At 57.5% G+C, this 22,365-nt stretch overlaps 9 protein-coding genes across 9 annotated transcripts; 6 read left to right on the plus strand and 3 right to left on the minus strand.

The window, feature by feature from the left end:
- Positions 1–890: 890 nt before the first annotated feature.
- SPBR_05579 (uncharacterized protein) lies at positions 891–3,881 on the minus strand (the record flags this gene model as incomplete). The annotated part of the gene is made up of 3 exons (XM_040763842.1): positions 891–1,475; positions 1,528–3,613; positions 3,703–3,881. 3 exons carry the CDS (start codon positions 3,879–3,881, stop codon positions 891–893), a joined length of 2,850 nt encoding a protein of 949 aa, XP_040622378.1.
- A 555-nt stretch (positions 3,882–4,436) lies between these two features.
- SPBR_06053 (uncharacterized protein) lies at positions 4,437–5,498 on the plus strand (the record flags this gene model as incomplete). The annotated part of the gene is made up of 1 exon (XM_040764315.1): positions 4,437–5,498. One exon carries the CDS (start codon positions 4,437–4,439, stop codon positions 5,496–5,498), a length of 1,062 nt encoding a protein of 353 aa, XP_040622379.1.
- Positions 5,499–6,167: 669 nt separating this feature from the next.
- On the plus strand, positions 6,168–7,301 carry SPBR_06022 (uncharacterized protein; the record flags this gene model as incomplete). Its single annotated transcript, XM_040764284.1, has 3 exons — positions 6,168–6,236; positions 6,316–6,462; positions 6,540–7,301. 3 exons carry the CDS (start codon positions 6,168–6,170, stop codon positions 7,299–7,301), a joined length of 978 nt encoding a protein of 325 aa, XP_040622380.1.
- Positions 7,302–7,886: 585 nt separating this feature from the next.
- Positions 7,887–9,178, plus strand: SPBR_05958 (galactonate dehydratase; the record flags this gene model as incomplete). The annotated part of the gene is made up of 3 exons (XM_040764220.1): positions 7,887–8,172; positions 8,246–8,361; positions 8,447–9,178. 3 exons carry the CDS (start codon positions 7,887–7,889, stop codon positions 9,176–9,178), a joined length of 1,134 nt encoding a protein of 377 aa, XP_040622381.1.
- Positions 9,179–9,463: 285 nt separating this feature from the next.
- SPBR_05758 (uncharacterized protein) lies at positions 9,464–11,324 on the minus strand (the record flags this gene model as incomplete). The annotated part of the gene is made up of 2 exons (XM_040764021.1): positions 9,464–11,202; positions 11,294–11,324. The coding sequence occupies 2 exons, from the start codon at positions 11,322–11,324 to the stop codon at positions 9,464–9,466; spliced, it is 1,770 nt and encodes a 589-aa protein (XP_040622382.1).
- Positions 11,325–12,905: 1,581 nt separating this feature from the next.
- On the plus strand, positions 12,906–14,224 carry SPBR_09208 (nuclear protein SNF4; the record flags this gene model as incomplete). Its single annotated transcript, XM_040767334.1, has 2 exons — positions 12,906–13,416; positions 13,554–14,224. 2 exons carry the CDS (start codon positions 12,906–12,908, stop codon positions 14,222–14,224), a joined length of 1,182 nt encoding a protein of 393 aa, XP_040622383.1.
- Positions 14,225–16,038: 1,814 nt separating this feature from the next.
- Positions 16,039–16,344, plus strand: SPBR_06292 (uncharacterized protein; the record flags this gene model as incomplete). The annotated part of the gene is made up of 1 exon (XM_040764554.1): positions 16,039–16,344. The coding sequence occupies one exon, from the start codon at positions 16,039–16,041 to the stop codon at positions 16,342–16,344; it is 306 nt and encodes a 101-aa protein (XP_040622384.1).
- A 50-nt stretch (positions 16,345–16,394) lies between these two features.
- Positions 16,395–20,164, plus strand: SPBR_05522 (uncharacterized protein; the record flags this gene model as incomplete). The annotated part of the gene is made up of 2 exons (XM_040763786.1): positions 16,395–16,794; positions 16,854–20,164. 2 exons carry the CDS (start codon positions 16,395–16,397, stop codon positions 20,162–20,164), a joined length of 3,711 nt encoding a protein of 1,236 aa, XP_040622385.1.
- Positions 20,165–20,570: 406 nt separating this feature from the next.
- Positions 20,571–22,178, minus strand: SPBR_05849 (mitochondrial large ribosomal subunit; the record flags this gene model as incomplete). The annotated part of the gene is made up of 1 exon (XM_040764112.1): positions 20,571–22,178. The coding sequence occupies one exon, from the start codon at positions 22,176–22,178 to the stop codon at positions 20,571–20,573; it is 1,608 nt and encodes a 535-aa protein (XP_040622386.1).
- Positions 22,179–22,365: the final 187 nt, after the last annotated feature.

Here is a 22,365-nt window from a genome sequence, read left to right on the forward strand (position 1 = left end):
CTCTTGCAGACACTCTGCACAGTCCTCGATGGCGCAGTATCTGTTGTGAGGAGGTGTCCAGGGAAGACGGTTGTGGGAATAAGTGGCCGTTGGCTTTTCCGATGCGTGTACCGTAGTAGTGGATGGATATTTTGGTGGGTTTTGCCGGAAAAGCAGCATCGTATTAGTGGGCGGGGCCAATGAACAACGCCAGTTTGACCTGCCACTGTCCTTTGTTGACTTTTGACTGAAAGAGGTATCTTTGAAAGATCACGGCCAAGCACGACCGCATTGTGCGTAGAAGACCACTTGTAAAGTTCAAACTAGCCGCAGAATAGTGACATTCTGCGACTTCTTAATATCCAACACGACCCAACACACTCACGGCGCCGCCGCTATACCAGTCTTTGGCGTCCTGGAAACATCTCAGGCGCTGTCCATCATATTTTTGTCGCGCTGACGGCTGGTCTGCCTCGACAGACAAGCGGATCGATCCTCGAATTCAAAACATGGGCAGTCGCGTCTGAAGCGTTCTTATACTGGCAACAGGCGACACCAGCACGGCAAGGTGACCGCACACTAATGGACATTTGTGCGTGCTTTTGAGAGCGGAGATGTGAAACGAGCAAGCCTGGCAGTTGCACTTTTCCGAGCTAAGGTGGGCATCGAGGCTACCAAGGGCACGAATGCGTCACTGGGCCGTTCAATGTATGTAGAGGCATCCAACGGTGAGGCAGTACCGGATCTAGATGCGGAGTGTGTGCTGGCTATTCTCAAAGACATCGTGTGGGCTATGTCCTTGATGAGCTGGTGAGGTAGATGATAAGTGGCAATCAAATCCAAAATGTAGATATAAACAAATAGAACGAGCAATAAATTCTTTTCTGGTTTTGTATTGTAGATCGTCGTGATCAACCTCGTAAATGGTGGTCTTCATCGGGCAACGAATCGAGTGGCCAGAAGCCTGACGACACCATGGAGTCAAAGCAACCCCAGCTTGTGACGTAGGCAAGAGAGTTGCTCGGGCTACCGTTCCAGTCGGCAAGATTGCCTGCGAGTCCGCCAATCAACCCACCGGCCAACGGCACAGCAGAGAGGTCGAGGGTTTGTGGTTGTAGCTGCTGTTGCTGTTGAGATTGAGAGCGAGGTTGCTGGGTATGGGGATGCTGTTCCTGGCGATGAATGCCTGACTGATCATTCGGCAGCTGATGGTTATTAAGATTGCTGTAGCTGATGCCGGTTGGAAGCCTTCCACTTTGGGCGTCCACAGCTGGCTGGAAAGCGTCTGTTTGCTGCAAAGTGACAAGTCGTAGCTCTTCGAGGACGAGCGAGTACCTTTGAGCCAGCGATCCGCTCTCAGCCAGGCGATCAATCTGGCCCTGGCATACGACGGCGGCGGCGAGGTAAACTGCGTACGTTTCCTGTGGTGCCGACTGATGCTGGATTACGTAGACGTAAACGACGACAACGGCCGAGAAGGCAAAGTACATTGTGAACTGCGTTTGTTAGTGTTAAGAGACGGACCAGGGTTTGAGGCAACAGACGTACCCAATAGGCTCGAAAAAGCTGGCCGTCCTGGAACAAATCGTCGACAATCTCGATAATGTGCATGGCCGCACCGACGCATTGCTGCATACTGGCCTGAGCCTGGCCTCGCACATCAGGGCCGCGTGCATCCGCTTGGAAAGAGCTGAAGTTATCGGGAGCTGAATTACTGCCACCACCACCATTGCCGACACCAGTGCCAACGCTGCTGCCACTCCCTCCTTGTCGGAGGTAGGCAAAGTTGCTCAACAAGATGGGGCGATGCGTCAGCAAAAGTGCATGCCAGTATGCGAGATTGAGGACATGGCGCTGCCTTTGAAAGATGGGGATTAGGAGAGATGCACTGACGCGGTCGGCGTCCAGGAAGCGGGCAAGGCTTGAATCGTGCTGTCGCCATGCTCGTAGGGCGTCTGTGTGCTTTTCGGTGAGGCTGGCCCGGGCCGTCGACGAGATAGGCCGGATAGCGTAGAGATCGCGTAGGATCAGGCTGACGATCTTGGATAGGCGGACATGGGCAACTGGTGCTAGCATGACAGACATCCCGCGAAGAGCGCCTCTGCCACCGCTCCCACCGCCTCCACTGCCATCGCTGCCACCCTCTGCCACATTCATTCCAAGGCCGATACCAACGCCCTGGTCAACACCCTGGCCCAGGGGTTGATTTCCTTTACTTAAACCAGCACTCGGTGTCGACCGCCAGATGATCTCGCCGTGCAGAATGTCACGGTCTTCGGCAATGGATGGCAGCTCTTGATCAATGTCTTCGTCGTGGAAGGTGCGTGGGCGGCCGAGGGCCGCACTCAAGTAGTTGTCGAGACTGTAGGCACACCAAAACGTGCGGCGACGGCACTCCACGTCAATCTGGCTGAGACCGCCGGCTGGATCGGCGCGGCGGTTGCGGTTGAGGCCAATGGCGAGCGCAAGATGGGCGGTGGTGCCAAACAAGCTCCAGCAGTGGTTGATACGGGACTGGGACAGCAGATAAAAACACTGGCATAAGCGGGCCTGGACACTGGCAAGACGGACTGCGCCTTTTTCTCGGGCGAGCTGCCGCTCGGCAGCGCAGTAGAAATGAGCACTGGAGTCCATGTCTGCGCTGACATCTGACGCGGGGAAATAATCGCGTGCCTGGGCGAAGACCATGAAGAGCACGGCGGCCTGAGCACGTCCATCTTCCCGGGTATCTCGGCCGTTGCCACCGTTGCCATCATTGCCATTGTTGTTGTTGCCCTTCCTAGTCGTGTTCGTTGTCATGCGACCTCGTGTGGCATAAAAGGTGGATAGCCAGGACTCGACCGTGGGCCGGTGTAAGAAGCGATGCGTAGGCACGGCAAAGTCAAAGTAGCGCGCAAGCAGAGCATTGGCCTCGGGTTGTGTTAGGAAGAGCAACGACGTGTCAGAGCCAGCGAATACATCTAGGTCGTCATGTCCCTGTGCAGTCGGCTGGAGTGGAGCATCGCCAAAGGTGAAGATGGATGATGATGGCTGTTGGAAGGAAACATTATCGCGGAGTTTCTTCTGTACGCGGAGAAGAAACGAGACTCCGGAGGCTGGGCCGACGTAGTGACCTTGAAGATCGGTCTGCAGAGGCTCTGGCGAAACGCGGGATGAAGCAGCCTGCACCTCCGCCGTCGGTGGAGGAGGAGGCGGTGTCGCCAGCGGGATTGCAGACCCCGGCACGGCGAGAGTACATGGGGATGCATCGCCTGGCCGCCGGGCCATCTCTGCGGCTGCGGCTGACAAGAACGACAGACCTTCGGGCGGCGGCTGGGTAGACTGCTGGGTCTGGCTCTGGCCGTGCTGTCCTTGCCCTTGCTGCTGTCCATGTTGCTGTCCATTCTGTGTCTCGTGTTGTTGTTGCAGCTGGCTCGTCGACTGGACACCGTCACCATTCGTATTATGGACGTCCGACCGCTCTATTGGCACGACGGGAGAGGCTAAGCCTCTATGCGATGTCGCCGGGACGGGCGACGTCGATGTTGATGGTGATTTGTCCGTTTGGGCCATCTGGGCCAGTGGAATCGACGGAAGTCGGCCACGGGCGTAGGACAGATCGTAGGTACATGTCGCCCCGGCATCGATGCAGTGCCTACATGGCCGTATACCTGTGCATCGGACCTTGCGTCTGGGGCTGTCAGCGTCCTGACCGTCGCCGTCGATATTCCTTCAGTCACTCACTTCTTGCATCGGTCACAAGCACGCGTCACGCGTTGCCGCAAGTCGTTGCCGTCTCTTTTCCGGCGCTTGGCTGTCGACCTGTTGTTATCCGGCTCCGAGTTGTGGACATTGGGATGCGGGACTTGAGAGACCCCTCTTGGGGGCGGTGCATCTACATCGGAACGCGGACTGGAATTCATGCCCCTTGTGAATCGTGGAGGTGTGGATAGTTTACTTATCGTGCCGTATCCGTGAATCTCTCTCGCAAAGTTTGCGGGTCGGAGGGCCTTGCCTTGGGTGCCCAGTGAGGCTGAGAGGGAAGGAAGCTGAACTGTGAAGAGCGAAACGGCAGGCGCAAACGTGCAGAAAAGTGGTGCTGTTGTAGAGGGAAAGCGCGATGGAGAGTGCATTTCCGAATTCGGAAAGTACTTTTCCGAAGGCCTTCCCCGCGGTAGCTCCCCACGATCGCACTAGCCGATCTCTTCGAAGATCGGCTGGGCAGATGGTTCGCCTATCGTTAACCCGAGAAGAGGACTCACAGGCCCACTGCATGGCCTGGTTGCTCCTTCTCCAGTGCGAAATGGTGCATGCTTGAAAGAAAGCCTTGAGGGAAGTGCAAATCACAAACTATTGCCGGTTTCCATTTAAATCTCGACTCACAAGTATTTGGTACGCCTCGTGACCGTTCACAATCCAAGCGCACGCTCAGTTTTACCCTTACCATCAACCTCAAGACTCCCACAACTGTTGTGACCATGGCCTCCAGCACGCTCGTCGACACGCCGGTGCCTGAGCGGCCGCCTTTCGACAGCCTGCCGCTCGACCCCAGCGGCCCTCCTGGCAACGCCTGGGGCCTGTACGGCGACGACGACCACCTCGGCGCACTCAACATGCTGACCCCGGCCGTCGTGGCCGCGGCGGCGCGCCAGGAAATCCAGACGGGCGAGCGTGTGTCGCTGGACTGGTCGCTTAACAAGCCGTCGCACCCGAGCTTTGGACGGCCGCCGTTCGAGTGGAAGCGTATTGTGAAGAAGGACGCGCACGGCCGCGACCGGACGGTCAACGACGACTACGTGGCGTTCAACACGCAAGGATCGAGCCAGTGGGACGGGTTCCGACACTACGGGTACCAGCAGGCCAAACGGTTCTACGGCAACGTGACGATGGACGAGCTCGAGGGTCGACCGGACGTGATTGGCATTGACGCGTGGGTGGACAAAGGCGGCATTGTCGGGCGCGGCGTGCTGCTGGACTACGCGGGGTACTGCAAGGCGCACAGCATTGACGCGCCGCCGTACGAGTCGACGGCGTTTACCGCTGAGGATCTGGACAAGGTGATTGCCTGGCAAAAGGGGCCCGAGCTGCAAAGCGGCGATATTTTGTTTATCCGGTCGGGCAGCACCGAGGCCTACGAGGCGATGACCACCCAAGAACAGCAGGCCATCCCCAAGCGGCCGGCAACCAACTTCATCGGCCTCGCCGCGACCAAGTCCAGCTTGCGGTGGCTGTGGGAGCACAATTTTGCGGCCGTGGCGGGCGACGCGTCGAGTTTTGAGCAGGCACCGCTGGCTGGGCCGCACGTGGTTCCGGGCCACACCGAGCTGAGCGCGGAAGACGAGGAGAAGATGAAGGGCGGCGGGCTGATCCACCAGTGGGTGCTGGCGGGCTGGGGGGTACCAATCGGGGAGATGTTTGACCTGGAGGCGCTGGCACGCAAGTGCGCGGAGAGGCAGCGATGGTCGTTCTTTGTGAGCAGCGTACCGCTCAAGGTGCCAGGCGGCGTGGCCAGTCCTCCGAACGCCATTGCCATCTTTTAGAGAGCGAGGCAGCAGATATGTACAGCAAATACAAAAGTGTTGAAGGAAGCCAAAAACGAGAAAGCTCTTCTTTATATGTCAAAATACAAAATGTAAATGTTCATCTAAAGTTTAATGTTTTATTTGTGGATTTCTAACGTAGTTTTCTGTATGACTTATACACCAAACTGTCCATCAGTCATATACCATGTAGATTTAAAAAGAGTATAAGTTATCGGCCCTTTATTCAAGTGTATTTTAAGCGCAGATACTCTGATATCGGGACAGCAGCTCGACGTAAAATGACTGGCAAAAGTGTGCGTTGAACGGACATGCAATTAAAGAAGCAACGGACGGAAAAGTGTACCCACTCACTCGGTCTTTCCCTGTCCGACGGCGGCACTAGCAACTTGGCTCCGTCGCGGTGTCGGAGCCTGCCCCATTTGCACCAAGGGCAAGAGCGTCATTTTCGGGTGTATATCTGGGGGAGAGCGGGGGGAGAGAGGGGCCCGAGGGGAAGGCACGATGGGAAGCTTTAATGAGGTGAATGAGCACAGTTTTGTCGCTGCCCCTGAATACAGTCACTCAAATCAACAAGGCAATTCAAACCGCAAACAATTCGCCAGCTCCAACTTACACCCAACAAAATCCACCCGCCTCTGCAAGATCGTCGGTAACAACCACACTGCAATGCCGCTCCAGACGTCCTTCAAGCTCAACTCGGGCTACGAAATCCCGGCGATTGGTCTGGGCACATGGGTAATGAGGTGTTCCAATCCGTCCCGCTCTGCAGCTTTCCAATATTCTCTCCAGCTGGCCAAATTCCTGACAAGTCTAGCAATCCGAGCCCAACGAAGTGAAGAACGCCGTCGAAGCGGCTCTGCGCGCCGGCTACCGCCACATTGACGGCGCTGCCGCCTACGGAAACGAGAAGGAGGTTGGCGACGGCATCAAGGCCTCGGGCGTCGACCGCAAGGATATTTTTGTGAGTTTTCCGATCCCCTCTCGACCGGTATCTCTACCTCTTCGGCGCTTCTTTCTGACACCCTTCCCAACATGCAGCTCACTAGCAAGCTCTGGAACACGCACCACGCGCCTTCGGACGTCGAGGTGGCGCTCGACAAGTCCCTGGCCGACCTGCAGACCGACTACCTCGACCTGTACCTGATCCATTGGCCTGTCGCCTTCCGCAACGTTGACAATGTCGAGCGGTTCCCCGTCAACGCCGAGACTGGGCAGATTGACGTCATTGACGTGCCCGTTGCCGACACCTGGAAGGCGCTCGAGGCCGTCGTGCGCTCGGGCAAGGTCCGCTCCATTGGCGTGTCCAACTTTACGCGCGAGCGCATCGAGAAGCTCTGGGAGACGGCCGAGATCCGCCCGGCCGTCAACCAGATCGAGGCGCACCCGTACCTGCAGCAGCCTGCATTCCTCAAGTGGCAGCACGACAACGGCATTGTGGTGCAGGCCTACAGCCCCATGGGCAACAACATCTACGGCAAGCCGCGCGCCATTGACGATCCCAAGGTCATTGCGCTGGCCCAGACGATTGGCCAGACGCCCGCCCAGATGCTCATCAGTTGGGCCGTGCAGCGCGGCACCGTGGTGCTGCCCAAGTCCGTGACGCCGAAGCGTATTCAGCAGAACCTCGAGGTCAAGGAGCTTCCGCAGAGCGCGCTCGACACGCTGGCCGCGCTCGACAGCCACTCACGCTACAACTTCCCCAAGCGTCTAGGTGTCAACATCTTTGGCGAGTGGAGCGAGGCCGACCTCAAGGCCGCTGTTAAGGAGTGGGTGGAGTCGCAGCGGAAGCTGAAGCAGTAACACGACGGGGTTGAACGACCACAGAACGGAGTGTCGGAAAATCTTCATAGAATATAGACGGTATTGTTTTTTTAAAAAAAATCACCAACAAAAAGCCTAGAAACACCAGACTTTCTTGTCCAGGCACTGATGCGTCGTCGCCGCGTCGTGTCATTTGCGCATTGGAGGCTGTTAGTAGGATAAGCAGGTTGGTTGTTTTTTAGTGGCATCTGTTGACCGGAAAAGCGTCGGAAAAGTACACCTTCCCAAAAGACCACAGCGGCGTGGCCGACCCCGCACGCGCCAGGAGCTCCGACAGTAGCCCGACAGTAGCCCGACAGCAGCTCCGACTCAGTCCCGACCCCAACTGCCGTTTTGCATGAACTACAGGACATCATTGCCCCGGATCGCCGACATCGTCCAATAGGGACCTTTGGCAGCTTCAAAACGTGTGGCTAAGTCCTATCGCATTTGTGCTCACCTTACAAAGATGCTCATCTGTGGCCCATCTTCTTCCGACAGCAAAACACTTCAAGCCGCAGGTAGCATCAATCATCACCGACTCCCTTCTACAGGTCAACCCACACATCCCACACAACCGACATCATGGGAAAGATCGCCACCATGGAGTGGTTCCGGGTACCGCCCCGCTGGCTGTTTGTCAAAATCACCGACGAGGCGGGCAATGTCGGCTGGGGCGAGGCATCACTCGAGGGCCACTCGCAGGCCGTCGAGGGCTGTCTTGATGCCTGGTTTGAGCGCTACAAGGGCATGGAGGCCGACGACATTGAGCACATCTGGCAGCTGTCATGGCGCACGAGCTTCTACCGGGGCGGGCCCGTCCTGATGAGCGCGCTCTCCGGCATCGACATTGCCCTGTGGGACCTGAAAGGTCAGTCGCTGTTGGGCCGTCCGCTCATCCTTTGTCTATTGTCGTTTCAGGACTGCCGTTGACACCTTGACAGCTCGAAAACTTGGCGTCCCGATCCACCAGCTGCTCGGCGGAAAGCTGCGCACCAAGCTGCGCGTCTACGCCTGGATCGGTGGCGATCGGCCGGACGACGTCGAGAAGCAAGCGCAAGTGACCCCCTTTTCCCCTCCTGCCCCACCCTTTTGAATGACGCCTTCGTGTTGCTAACATGAGGAGTACTGCTCGCCGTGACCAGGGATTCCGCGCCGTCAAGATGAATGGCACCGAAGACCTTGGCTGGCTCGACGCCCCCGCGGCCCTCGACGGCTGCGTCGCTCGTGTTCAGGCCGTCAAGAACTTGGGCATGGACGTCGGCGTCGACTTCCACGGCCGCGTCCACAAGCCCATGGCCAAGCAGCTCGCCAAGGCCCTCGAGCCCCATCGCCCCCTATTCATCGAAGAACCACTGCTGTCCGAGCACCCGACGGGCATCGAAGAGTTGAAGGCGCTGACGACCATCCCCATTGCCCTCGGCGAGCGCCTGCACAGCCGCTGGGACGTGCGCCCGCTGCTGCCACACGTTGATATTTTGCAGCCCGACGTCTGCCACGTCGGCGGCATCTCGGAGCTGCGCCGCATTGCCGCCCTGGCCGAGACGTACGACGTGGCCCTCGCGCCGCACTGTCCGCTGGGCCCCATTGCGCTGGCGGCGTGTGTGCAGGTCGACCTGGCGAGCCCCAATTTCGCCATCCAGGAGATGAGCCTGGGCATCCACTACAACGCGCAGAACGGGTCACAGCAGGACCTCACAAGCTACACGCACAACCCCGAGGTCTGGGCCGTCGAGGACGGCTTCATCCAGATGCCGACAGGGCCCGGGTTGGGCATTGAGATTGACGAGGAGCAGGTGCGCCGACTGGCCAAGGACGCCAAGCCCTGGCTAACGCCGGGCTTCATTGGACCCGGCGGTGAGATCCGTGAGTGGTGATCTGAACGAGGAAAGAAGAGGAAAAAACGGGAAAGAACAAGAATGCGTGTAGCAATATCATATTTGATCGGCTGTAAAGGACATGTACACATAGCGACAGTAGACAAGCAACGCAAAAGGATATTAGCTTAATATAATATGTAACCAAGGACACCAAGTCATAAGGTAAAAGAGAAAGCAACCAAACCAATAAACGGTAGTTCCTTTACAAGTTAGTCCACGGGACGCCCTAATACAAAAGACAAAACATGAAGACAGAAAACAAGCAAGCTAAAAGTAGACACGCTAGGTCGCCTTTTGCTGAATGTCGTTGACTGACTGCGACATTCTTTTCCTTGCTGGGCTGCCATGATCGCCCGAGGCTGTGCTGGTTGTCGACAAGTTGGACGCTTCTTTCTTGGGCGGCTTCTGCCGCACGGGAGTGCCATCTGCCGGGGGCGTGGAAGACCGTCCCGTAGCCCCGGCCGAGTCCTTGTTTTTATTCGACTTTTTCGGTGAAGCCGGGCTACTCGTACGCGACTGTGTCTGCGATTGCGGCTGCGGCTTGTTCTGTTTCCGCGAGGGCGACGGCGGAATAATGGGTTCGGCATCGCCTTCGTCATCATCGTAGTCGTCGTCATCGTCGTAGTCGTCGTTGAAATCGTCGTCGCCATCTTCGCCAGGCTCGTTGGTGATGCTCTTCCGGTTATTGATAGTCTTTCCGGAGGAAGGAGTCTTGTGTGAAGGAGCTGTGGGTGAGGCAGCCTTGTTGTCTTTGCTCTTGCCTTTGCTGTCGTCCTTGGTGCCCGTGCCGTCATCAGCGTGCTTGGTATCTTTGGCCACAGTAGAATCCTTTTCGGCCGGCTTCGTCGTAGTGACAGCCTCTGGAGGGATGGCTGCCAACTTAGACGTCTCCTTTCCAAAGCTAACATCTTCAGGCTCCTTCTTGATGCTCGGCGGTTCACTCTTGACACCAGAGTCACCAGCCTTTTTCTCGGGCGCTTGTTTCGCTTCCTTACCGCACCCTTCTTCCTTCTTGGGCTCGATTTGCTTGCTCGGTTTATGGCCTGGCGTCTCAGCAATGGATCTTGCGTTCGAATGGCCTCTATCGTATCCGTCATCGCCGCGGCTGGCGCCAAAGAAGATACCGAACGCAACAAATACGGCCAGCATAAACACCACTTCGATCAGCCACCATGTCGTCGTCAGCAGCAGGAACGAGAAGACCCGGTGGTGGTACATGAGCCAGCGCAGGCCACGCAGCTTGGCCGAAAACACAACCTCAGCACCGTACGTCTGCAGCTCGTGCTCTCCGCCCGTGCGGAGCTCGAGGTACAGCACCGCCGGCAGCACGGCGCTCGGGCCACCCGATCCAGAAAACGCCAGTGACTCTGCCATGGGGACGATAAGGCGAGTGCGGGAGGCGGCTTCCGGCGAGAAGAAATGCACCGGAAGCAGCGTGAGGCGCGTCGCCTGGGCCACCAGTGGATCCGTGTAGGCCATTAGGCCGGGGCGCGATGCAGCAAAGAGCAGACGTTTGCCGCCCGACTCGAGAAAGTCACGTGGGTTCGCGGGCGGAAGGCGTGTCGCGGTAGTGATGGCCGGCGATGCGCTGCTGACACTGCTGGCCGCCAGGGCGAGCTCGACCATGAAGTTGCCGACTTGGAGATTGTTGGGCGAGCGTGGCACCGAGAGCACCACAGACAGGTCGTACTCCTGGTCGGTCTTGAGGCCAAGACCACGAAGGTCGGCGAGCGCAAACGGATGGTGCGGGTGGGCGCCTTGCAGATGCTGCTGCAGCGCCGATTCGGCAGCAAAGAGACGACTGCCGGCTTTCGTACTGGCGGCTGAGGGCAGGGAGTGGGCCGAGGCGTATTGCAGGTGGACGGGCGCCGTGCGCACCTGATGCGGCACATATTCGCGGTAGAACCCCAGGTAGCCGAGGATAGCGATACCGTAGAGGATAGAGGATGTGACTGTCAGGAGCACCGCGTAGAAGTACGTACGCTGGGCGGTTTTGGACGTCACCGTCCGGTAGGCATCGCCTACAGTAGAGAGAATGGACTGCTTCGAGAGTGAAAAGTTAGCGCGGGCAAGAAAAACGAGCGCAGAGTACACTAGAAGCTGTAGGATGACTCCTGCCCGGGAGGTCGAAAAAGCTCACCATTTTAAAATCGCGTCCTAAAAGTGAAGCTCGAAAGCTCAGTTTGGCATGATCATCAAACAACACGGTTTGCGATAGGTGGGCACGAAGCGATTGGCAGTTGGTGAGATCAGCGGAAAAGTAGTGAGAAGCACAAAGTGAGCCGTTCCATTTATACGTCGGAACCGACTGGCAGGCTGAGCGAAGACCAGACAATAGGCGGGAGAGAGGGCGAAAAACCTGTTGGGAGAACGCGCATTGAAAGAAAGAGAGGGAGGGATGCACGACAACGGCGCAAGCTTGTGACTGTCACTAGTGCCAGATGGAAGGAACCAAGCTTCTGGAGTGGCAACTGGCAGGTGCAACGGGCGCTGGTAGTGGGTGGGGTGTCGTCATACAACAGGACGGGGTGGGCAGCTGATTGAGCCTGCCCTGCCCTACTTGCCCAGCACACCCAGTTCACATTCCCCAGCTGCCCAGCACCATCTTCGCGCCTTCCCTGTTCATTCCAAGAAACAGGCCGCGAAAGAATCCTTCCAAATTGTGTCGTTTTGAACAGTCGGAAAGGAATGACGGCAGGCGCGATCTCGATGGATGGCACGCTGTTTTGGCTGTATGCATAACAGCGAATGTGTTGAAACGGCTATGATTGAGGGAACAGCATCTGTGGGCTGCAATTACTCGTGAGGCTGCAGAAGGGTTTTTGCGGCGGGGCCTCTCTTCACGTAAACACTTGTCGTTCAGGTTGTTACCACGTGCGTTTACGTATATGCGATGCAAGCTGCCTTTTTGTCAATATATTAGAAGCTCTATTTTAACGGTGTATATGACCCAGTGCCTTCAACGAGCAGCGGTTGCACCTTCCCCCGTAGCATCTCGAGTTCTACTCCATACCATCGCCCAACGTAAGAACACGCGACCGTCAGTCACTCACAACAGCCAATTCGCAGCTCTCAAGTAAACTCGATAGTCACATTTGTGCAGTTTCTGTTTGGTTGGCGTGCTGCAGTGAACCGATAAGAGCCCGATAACAGCTTCAGTCTTGCATTGTCCGCCTTTCAGTGCGTTGTCGCCGCTTGTCACGCTAGCACGCTCGCCCCTTCCCCGCCAATCCCAATCGGCGGGTCTCAACCCACACCTCTTCATCTGGAAAGGCCGGCGGCTACTGGCCATTTCGTTAACCTGCCTTGTCCGCCGGTGCACTTTTTGCCCTTGATTCTCAGCCTCCCAGATCCCGGCCTCCCGCATTCAACCACCATCGGCCCTCCGCCACGCGACCCCGGCTTATCATCGCCACTGCATCGACGACCACGTTTTGTGCGCCCCCTCCGCTTACACCGCATTCGTTGCCCCACAGTCTCTTTTGCGTGGCTGTCAAGCGTCATTCACGTCCTCTCCACCCCGCCTTCGTCTCGCCAGCCTCGACAACAAACCCCTGCTCGACGACCAGATTGTGAACACCACGACTACGTACGGCCGCCGTCGTCTGTCTGGGCCTTTCTAGGTTATCACGGAAGCACCTCGGGCGCCACAGCCGGCAGCTCCCGTCGCAAACCTGTCTGCTCGGCCACAGCCTCCTCGCCGTTCTCGACACGTCTGCCACCGATGGCAGACGCCCAAGCTTCAGCAACGGCCGCGTCGCCTGCCGAGCACAGCCAGCCGGCGGAAGTACAACCACAGCAACAAACGTCAGCAGCGGCACCGGGTGCAGGAGTGGCCACACACGAACTGCCATTCGTCACACCATCGTCTTACCTGCGACCAAACCCTGATACCAGCGCACGCGCCATGGCCGATGCCCGGACGTACTCCGCGATAGATCGCGAACAGATGCAGGGCCTTGAGAACATCCGCGCGTTTCTCAAGATTCGGACAAGCTACGATGTCCTGCCGCTGTCGTTCCGTCTCATTGTCCTCGATACCGACCTTCTTATCCGCAAAAGCCTTACAATCCTCATCCAGAACAACATCGTGTCCGCGCCGCTGTGGGACTCACACAACTCGACCTTTGCAGGTCTGCTTACGAGCACAGATTTTATCAATGTCATCCAGTACTACTGCCAGTACCCGGACCGGCTCCACGACATTGACCAGTTCCGCCTGAGCGGATTACGAGGTATGACGCCAGTGCTTTTTTTTTAAAAAAAAANATATATATATATATATATATATTTTTTTTTTTTTAAAAAAGACCTATTGAAAAGCTGTACCTGAATCACTGTACCTGAATCAGACCCCTAACCGTGCCCACAGACATCGAAAAGGCCATTGGCGCACAACCGCTCGAGACCATTTCGGTGCACCCCATGAAGCCACTGTATGAAGCCTGCACCGAGATGCTCAAGACCCGCGCGCGGCGCATTCCGCTGGTGGACGTGGACGACGAGACCGGCCGCGAGATGGTTGTCAGCGTCATCACGCAGTATCGCATCCTCAAGTTCATCGCCGTGAACAACGAAAACAACACCGTCATGCTCAAGAAGCCAGTGCGCGAGATCGGCCTCGGCACCTACAGCAACCTGCAGACGGCGCACATGAGCGACTCCGTCCTCGACGTGATCCACGTCATGGTCGAGCACAACATCTCGGCCGTGCCCATTGTCGACGCCGACAACCGCGTGCTCAACGTCTTTGAGGCCGTCGACGTCATTCCCTGCATCAAGGGTGGCGTGTACGACGACTTGCAGTCGAGCGTCGGCGAGGCCCTGTCGAAGCGCGCCGAAGACTTTCCTGGCATCTACACGTGCAGCGAGGACGACCGGCTCGACTCCATCTTTGACACCGTTCGCAAATCGCGCGTCCACCGCCTTATTGTCATTGACGACGAAAGCCGCCTGCGGGGCATGATCTCGCTGTCCGACATCCTCAAGTACGTCCTGCTGTTCGGCGAAGAAAACGACACCGTCACGCCGGATGCAGTATAAATGTTTGGGCAGAAGGAACGGTCGATGGATGTAATGTGATGTGTGAATTGGTGTACGGCGTCTGGCGGTAGCTGCCTGGGACCTGAGAAAGGACGGGGCCCGGACAACTTGATCGGTCGACTGCTTTTCTCCTTGTACGTTCCCCTGTTGCCTTTCGATTTGCACAATGTCGACCGAGCACATGCCATTTTCTTCTCTTTTATATCCTTTTTTAGAGATTCTGGAGTATTTTGCCGCGGCTTCGCAATCTGTCATCATATTTCACAGCTTCTTCGCCCACCTCGATCTTGTGAATGTTACATTGGAGGTATCGTGTCTTCGGCCTCAATCCTGTGTGGTTTTACAAGCAGGACCACCTGCCTGTTGCAGCTGCCCGCATAATCGTCGTGACATCGATGTTGTGTCTGTAGCACGTGAGTTTGTATTTTTAGCCGACCAAACGCTCCTTCTGCCAAGTCTGTCATTTTGTCCTTGCCATTCTGCAGAAGTACGACGTAATTACTCCGTAATTACATGCTCTTGTCGTTCGCACCTTCCATGTTCTGCTCCGTCATCCTGTTGCTTCAGAATGAATCCTTTTCTGTGCTTCACGAGCCTCATTGGCTGCGTGCACAAATTTGGCGAGTCCGTATCGGATCTCATTTGCTGCTCATTTGCTGCTCGTACTCCGTACTTTGTGCTCAAGCGGAGTACCCGTTTCCTGGTCACTGCAATTTATCCTGCTCAGCCGCTTGCCTCCATTGTCGCGTGTTCTGACAAGCGAACGGGGGAGGAAGGAGCGAAGAGGGGGAATACGAGGTGGAGGTGGTGAATTGTCGTACAATGCGGCCGCTAGGAAAAGGAAAAAAAGGAGGCGAAAACATTAGCGTGTCTACAAAACGGAAGGAGCAATGGACACCTCAAAGGAAAGTGTCGAAAGTGTCGAAAGTGTCGAAAGTGTCGAAAGTGCCAAAAGTGTCAAAAGTGTCAAAAGTGTCAAAAGTGTCAAAAGTGCCAAAAGCGTCAAAAGCGTCAAAAGCGTCAAAAAAGCCTCGCCAACAAGAGCTAAATAGCGACCGGTCACTGCCCTTCCAACCGTACACCAGAACAGTCAACCAACACACTTGTACGAAATACTCTGTACGATATTCGACATACGACATACGCGGTAATACGTCGTCGCTTCCCGTCCGTGCGACATCAACAGCGCCGCCGCTACGCCGTAAATACATATAGGGCTCCTGCCCAGCGAGCAACCGCAAACACTCTACTGTGTACCCGAAATCGACAAAAGTAAACAAACCCACTTTTTTCGCATCCAGCCGCATCACAACACCAAAACAAACCCAATCCCTTCAGTCTGCATCTTTCCGCGCGACGCTGTGCTGACCAGCCTCGACTTCGGTTGCCATTTTGGCGTGTGCTTTACAGAAGTAGAGCTTGGCCCAATCGTCGAGCCCTTGTCTCGCTGCAACAGCCAAAACTTGACTGGAACCGACTGAGGCGTTCAGCCGTGTTTTGATCGCCCGCTAGTCCAAGCAGCCTCGATCGTCCTTTTGCTCTCCCATCCTTCTCACAACCCGTCCCGCATTCCACCTTTTCTCTCTAGTCTTCCCCATTCTTACCGTTTCTCCATTTCTAACCTTCCCCTCCCCCTTCCCCTTGCATTCCTCTCATCCGTTCCCACCACACCACTTCTTCTCTTAGCTTGCCTCTAATGCAACATGCAACGGCCCTTGACCCATGCTGGCCATGACCTGCATCGCCGACCGCCGAGCCCGACTTTTATGCGATCATCGTTATCAACAGCCGGACCTGCTGGCCCCGTAGCCACGATGGATGCATCTGGTCGGCAACCGTTTCCAGCATGGCCGCACTCTGTCTTTGGCGCCGACGACGACCGATCAGCCGACCGAGACCAGATGGACATCATGCCTGCCCGGCCGGCATACTACAGCGCCACACCGTCGTGGACCTCGAACGGCAGTGAGGCCGACGATCCGTTCACAAGCAACAGAGGAGACAGTTCTTCAATGCTACCGCGACAGAATCTGTTCCTCCACGAGTACAACCGGCTTGCAGAAAAGGTTCGCTTTGATTCCACAGTACAGGCTGCCGTGACTGTCACGAGCATCCGCTAACGATTTCTTACAGCGTGGTCTTCGACCACTATCCCACGCCGGAGACGAAGATGACCAAGACGGTTCAGTATGGCTTCTCTTTTATTTTCTGGGCTGTTAGGGCAGTACTAACAACGCAGATCGAACATGACAGCCAGACAGGCGACAGGCGCAACTGGTTTGCGCGAACGTTTGGAAAGCCTTCTGCACCGACATCAAGGCGGTCAAGCAGACACTCCATTGGCGGTGGAAAGCACAAGCGAAGCGATAGTGACCCGTCAAACCAGCTTCAGCCTGGATCTGGAAGCGGCTCCAAGTCTGACGTGCTGGACACGTTGAAGAACCAGTCACTCCGAACACTTGTCCGCACCTGTGGCAAAAGCTTCCTCTACCTCCCAACAGACTACGGCACTCGCTCCCTGATGCTGCCAACGTGCTTTCGCGCAGCTGCCCAGTACCTTGTCCAAAATGGTCGGTCGTACCTCTGACTTTCGTGTCTCCCTTTTGCATCCAGCCTAACTCGTCTGCAGGCCCAGAGACTCGCGGCATCTTCCGGATCTCTGGCTCTATGAGAGTCGTCAATGAGCTTTACGATTACTATTGTGTCAACCTCGACAATGACGACGACATTGCCGCGACCGTCCGATCGCCGAATCTGCCTTTCCACATCAAAGCCGGTGTGCACGACGTCGCCTCCATGTTCAAGCGCCTCCTGGCTGGCCTTCCCGGTGGAATCCTCGGCGACCTCCGACTCTTCGAAGCATTTGTTGAGATTATGAAATCGGATGGGCATGCCAGCAACGAGGTCGTGGAGTCTGGGAGGGCAGACCCGGGACAAATGAAGGCCCGTCTCATGGCTCTTGCCATTGGATCTGTCCCTGGACCGCTCCAGCGCGAGCTGATGTGCGCCGTATTCGGCCTGCTTTCTCTCATTGGACACTCTGCCGAGACGGCAGATCCTGCCCAAGCTGTCCAGGGGAGCTCCTTGCCTCGCTCCGAGTTGATGGGCTACGCAGCGCTGGGAATCATTTTCGGCCCGCTCTTGATGGGTGAGCTACTCGACGCGTACGCCCCGGAAGCCAGTCCTTCAAATGACTCAGGCACCACTGCGTCACCGTCTGGCGGTCCATCGGCTCACGGCACACCGTCTCCCCGGTCGAAAACAGATAAACGGCGCAAGAGCATGGCGTCTGACAAACAATCGCTGGCCAACCTCCCATCCACGTTGGACAAGATCCTTCTCGCCAACGATGTGGCGGAGATGCTCATCACAAACTGGCGCGCCATTGTCTACGAGATGAAGCACATGGGCATCATGAGGAAAGAGTCAATGCTGCAGCATCCACACCAGTTGGCAGCCCGTGCTGCGCAGCCTATGCCGCGGTCACTCCGTCCTTCTAGGTCCGAGACGTTCACTGACCATAATATGGGTGCAATGGTCCAGCAGGCCCCAGATCTGTATAGCGCAAATTTGCGCAAGACGCGCAGCGCCTCGAACACCCGAAACGCCATCTACGCAATGAGCGGGAAACAACCTCCCGTCAACAATGTTCCTCCACAGCGACCGTCAGACATGTCGTTTGAAGAGTTTGCAGCGCGCAAAAAGCTCAGAAATTACGCTTCCAACATGTCAATCGCTTCCGATTCTACCTACTCGGCAATCGAGCCGCAGCCCGTCAAGCCTTTGTCTCCACCAGTGGAGGATCCCTTTTACGTTCCGGGCTCCATCGCCATATCAACTCGTTCTGGTGCCGCCAAATTGACAAAACAGCGCCGGGCGAGTGGTGGATTCTCGTCTATTTTTGGAGGCGACAAGGCGGCGTCGTCGCCGACGAAGGACCTGCCAAAGGTAGCAAGAAAGGCAGTCAACGGCCACAGCGATGGCCGTTCTAGGACCTCGGAAGGGGACGACAACGTGGTCCCGCCGTCGAGTCTGTCGCTGAGCCCAACCAAGGTTCGAGGTGCTGTGCCACACCAGACAAGCGATTCCAGGAAAGCATCGGGGTCGCGTAGGAAAGCGACACCCACGCGGTCGCACCATACGATCGATGCTGTTGATGCCTGCCTGTCTGAACCTGCTGGGCGTGTTGGCATTGGAGGCACCCCGCAGTCAAAGACCGCCGCACTGATCGCCAAAATCATGAATACCAACAAGCCGCCACCAACACCAACACCGGTTAAAAGGGCCGACGGGACGACCGGTGACTTGTCTAGCCGCAAGCAGAAGGCCGTAAGGGCATCGCACGACACACCGAGAATCTTTGACTCAAAGTCTGCTGGCAACAGTCCGACCAAGACGCATGGACAGTGGGTGCGAGGAAACTCTTCACCAGCCATCAAGCCGGAGAACCGGCCTATCCAGTCCACTGCTATTGTTTCACCGACGCCTAGACGGCCATGGAAGGCACAGGCCAGTGCAACGGTCCTTGCCCATGGGCGTGAAAGTCCACCGTCGAGTAGGGTGAAAGGTCTACCGCCGCCGGCCACACGGCTGATGGACACTGCAGGAGCCGTGGGAAGGCAGTCGCCGAAGTCGCGATCCTACGGCACTGGAAAGCCTCCTTCGACGCCACAGAAAAAGCCTGTTCGTGAATTAGGAGCTACATCAGTGAAGGGCGTGAGTGTGGGACAAAAGAGCGAGGACAAGCAATCCAGGCACGCTACACAGGAGCAGCGTGCCATCGAACAGCTGGTCAACGACGCCACGTCGCCTCTCTCTGAGATAAAGAATGACGCCCGCAACATGACGCGAGCCAACTCGACCAGCTCTCGGGCGTCAAAACGGACACAGCCAGACAGGGTCCATGTGGAAGAGCCCAAGTCCCCTGCGGCTGGTAGCTCTGTGAAGGCGATGGCGGCAATGTTCGACACGGCAGCCTGGCAATCATCGGAATCGTTGCCCCTTCCTCTGACCAGCCCGCAGATGGCAAAGCCGCGCACGCCGAAGCGAGGCTCGGCTCTGTCCCAATACACGAGCAACACGTCGCCTTCCAAAACGGCAGAGTTTGTGACACCACCACACTCTACGGTGCAGCCAAGACAAGCAACTCTCGACAAGACGGAGGGCCGGGGAACCGACACGTCAGCATTGCAACGGACGGCTAGTGAGCGGAGACGGCTGCGGCTTACAAAGAGCGAGGGCAGGAACGGTCCTCTTGGTAAAGTCGGCCGGCTCGCCGCTACCGAGCGGAGAGAGCTGGCGCGGTCCGTGGACCGAAACGAAGTGAAAGCCGGTACAGGGCATCAGACACCATTCGGTATGGCAAAGGACAGTACAGCAAAGGTCTCTGGGAAGAAAACCACAGCACCACCACCGCCGGGCAACACGTCATTGCTCGCACGAGGCGGCACACCAGTACTGTCCCGCTCCAAAGGAAGACCAGTGTCAGTGGTGCTTTCGTCTGAATGTTCAGCTTCGGCGTTGGAACTGGAGCTGCAGCGCCTTTTGGACAGTAAAACGACCGAATGCAACACTTGGAAGACGAGGGCTCAGGCGGCCGAAGCCAAAGTGGCAGAGTTGGAACTGGCACTCGCCCGCACGAGTGTTACAGACGCGTCCAAGGTGGAATCGTTTACTTCAGTATCGGATCAGGGTGGAGACCTGTCGTGGTCATGGCAAGACTTGCTCCCGGAGACAGCCGCGATCCAGCGGGCACCAGAAAAGCTGGACATGTCGAGTATGGTGCGGGAGATTCGGGCCGACGGTGCAATGCCTGCACCGCTGAGCACGGTGTCCCGTCTGCGGAAGGATTTTGAGACGGATAACAACAACGGCTCGGAAACCAGCGGTGGATCGGGTGCGCATGGTCGGTTGATAAACAGGCGACTTCTGCCTTTTTAATGTACGATACGAGAATCATGTTTATAAAGAACGGGGAGGAGACAAAAGGGGGCAACAGGGAGGGTCAAGAGAAGCGAAGAACGGACAAAAGACGAAGAAGAGTGTACTTTGTATTCTAGAACATGATGATGGCTACGAATAATGATTCAAGTCCAAGTTACGCCCCATACATGCATGCAACCACGACAAACATGGCAATTCTCATACATAGATACACTTTGTAGAATGCTGGCTATCTTACACATGGCAGGCCGGACATGCTCGACGTGCCCGACGTGCTCGACATGCTGTTGAAAATAATAACTTTTGTATGCACAAACAACAGCCAAACGACCTTGCTCCAAATAGTAAAGAAATAAAGGTAAGAGTCTGTCCGTCGACCCGCTCCTCCCACATACTACCGGCCTTAACGCACAAACTTGCGGCGCGGGGTGGCAATGCGGTGGGTGTACTTCCACAGGTGGCGGTACTTGGGACCCTGGTGCTTGGCCTCCCAGCCGCGGGCTTTGCGCGGCGGCTTGAGCGACGGCAGGCGCGTGGCCTTGAGCTCGAGGTCGGCGCCGGGGACACCGAGGCGCTCCATGACGCCCTCGGTGCCGGCGTCCCACTGGGTGCGGAACAGCGTGCAGCCGACGACTGTCAGGTCGTGCTTGTCGACGAAGCTGCGGAGGGAAAAGTTGTCGCGGTTGGCCGTGGGCGACAACGACGAGGAAGAGGAGGAGTCGGCGCCAGCGGCAATGGCCGAGGCCGGGTCGCTCGCAAAGGCCTTTTGCAGCGCGGCGGTGTCGATGCGGCTGCTGTTCTTGTCAAAGGACTCGGCGTCGACGGGCGGCTGCTCGAGGACAAAGACGGCCAGGCGGTGCGGGGCAGAGCCCTTTTGCGCAAAGGCCGGCAGCCAGGGCAGGACGACCTGGCTGGCGGGGTCGAGGCGGGCCAGCGGGACCGAGGGGTCGGCGGGCGCGACGGGGATGTTGGTGGCCAGAAAGTGGACGCGGCGCGAGAAGCCGTCGGACGCCAGATCGGGCACATCGGGGTCGACGACGACGACGGACACCAGGCGGGTGCCGCGGTCAAAGACCTGGATGCGCAGGCGCGGCGTGACCTCGGAGATCAAGCTGTCGACGATGGCGCCGTGGGCGACCTTGTAGGTGCGGAAGAAGAGCTCGACGTCGGCGGACGGGTGGATCTGGCTGGGGGGCAGCAGATCGGGGGCCAGGTGGAACTGCTGGATGCGCTGCTGGATGAGCCGCAGGGGACGGCCGCGCCAGCGCTCCTGGGCGAGGTGGCGGTAGATGGGCTTGTTCATGTCGCCGAGGCCGTCCTCGAAGCGGCGCTTGACGAGCGGGTCGTTGATGTCGGCCAGGACCTTGAGGTGCTCGAGATGCTTGCGCAGGCTGCCCAGGCGCTTCTGCAGGTAGGCCGTGCCGCCGCGCGACGTGACCTTGGACGGGTCGCCGGCCGCCAGGACCTCTTCGAGCTTGCGGATCTTGGCCGTCTCGGCGGCAATCTGGCGCAGCTTCTCCTCGCGGTCCGCCCGCAGCACCTTGCGGGCCTCCTGGAAGCACTGGTACGGCATCAGCTCAAAGGGCACCGGCCCGCCGTCCTGGCCAGCAAGCGTGTCGTTGCCGGCCTTGGCACGGTTCAGTGCCGTGGCCGTCTGCAGGGCCGCACGTCGCCGCCGCGAGCCAACGGGCGGCGTGCCGCGGCGCATGAGCTCTCGCTCGGCCCAGGGCAGCGTGGTCAGATTGGGATCCTGCTGCCAGCCCTCGAGGTCTTCGAGTCGTTGTGGTGGCGGCGGGGGCGGTGTTGCTGAGGAGGACGAAGACGAAGAAGAAGTAGAGGAGGTGGTGGGAGCCAATTGGCGAGTCGATGTCGAGAAGAGAGCCGGCGTCGAGGACTGCGCGGCAGCAACAGCAGTGGCTGGTCGGAGGACGAGACTGACTTGCTCGCTGCGGCGGCCACGGGCCCGCAGGCATTGCACGAGCGGCCGTGCTGCCGGCGTGTACCGGGACATTGTGGAGGGGTGGCTGAGAACAGGCGGGGTGGCCGGTCCGTCGGTCTGGGTGGTGTCGTGTTGTGTTGGTGTGGTGCTGCTCTCAAAAAACAATGAAGCTATTCACAGCTCCCATAATTTACCACGCGACAATTTTTTCCGAGTGCAACGGGCAGGGGCTCCACAGCACCTTCCGCCCGCCAAAGTG

This window comes from Sporothrix brasiliensis, assembly GCF_000820605.1.
Source record: "Sporothrix brasiliensis 5110 chromosome Unknown Cont15, whole genome shotgun sequence".
NCBI lineage: Eukaryota > Fungi > Ascomycota > Sordariomycetes > Ophiostomatales > Ophiostomataceae > Sporothrix > Sporothrix brasiliensis.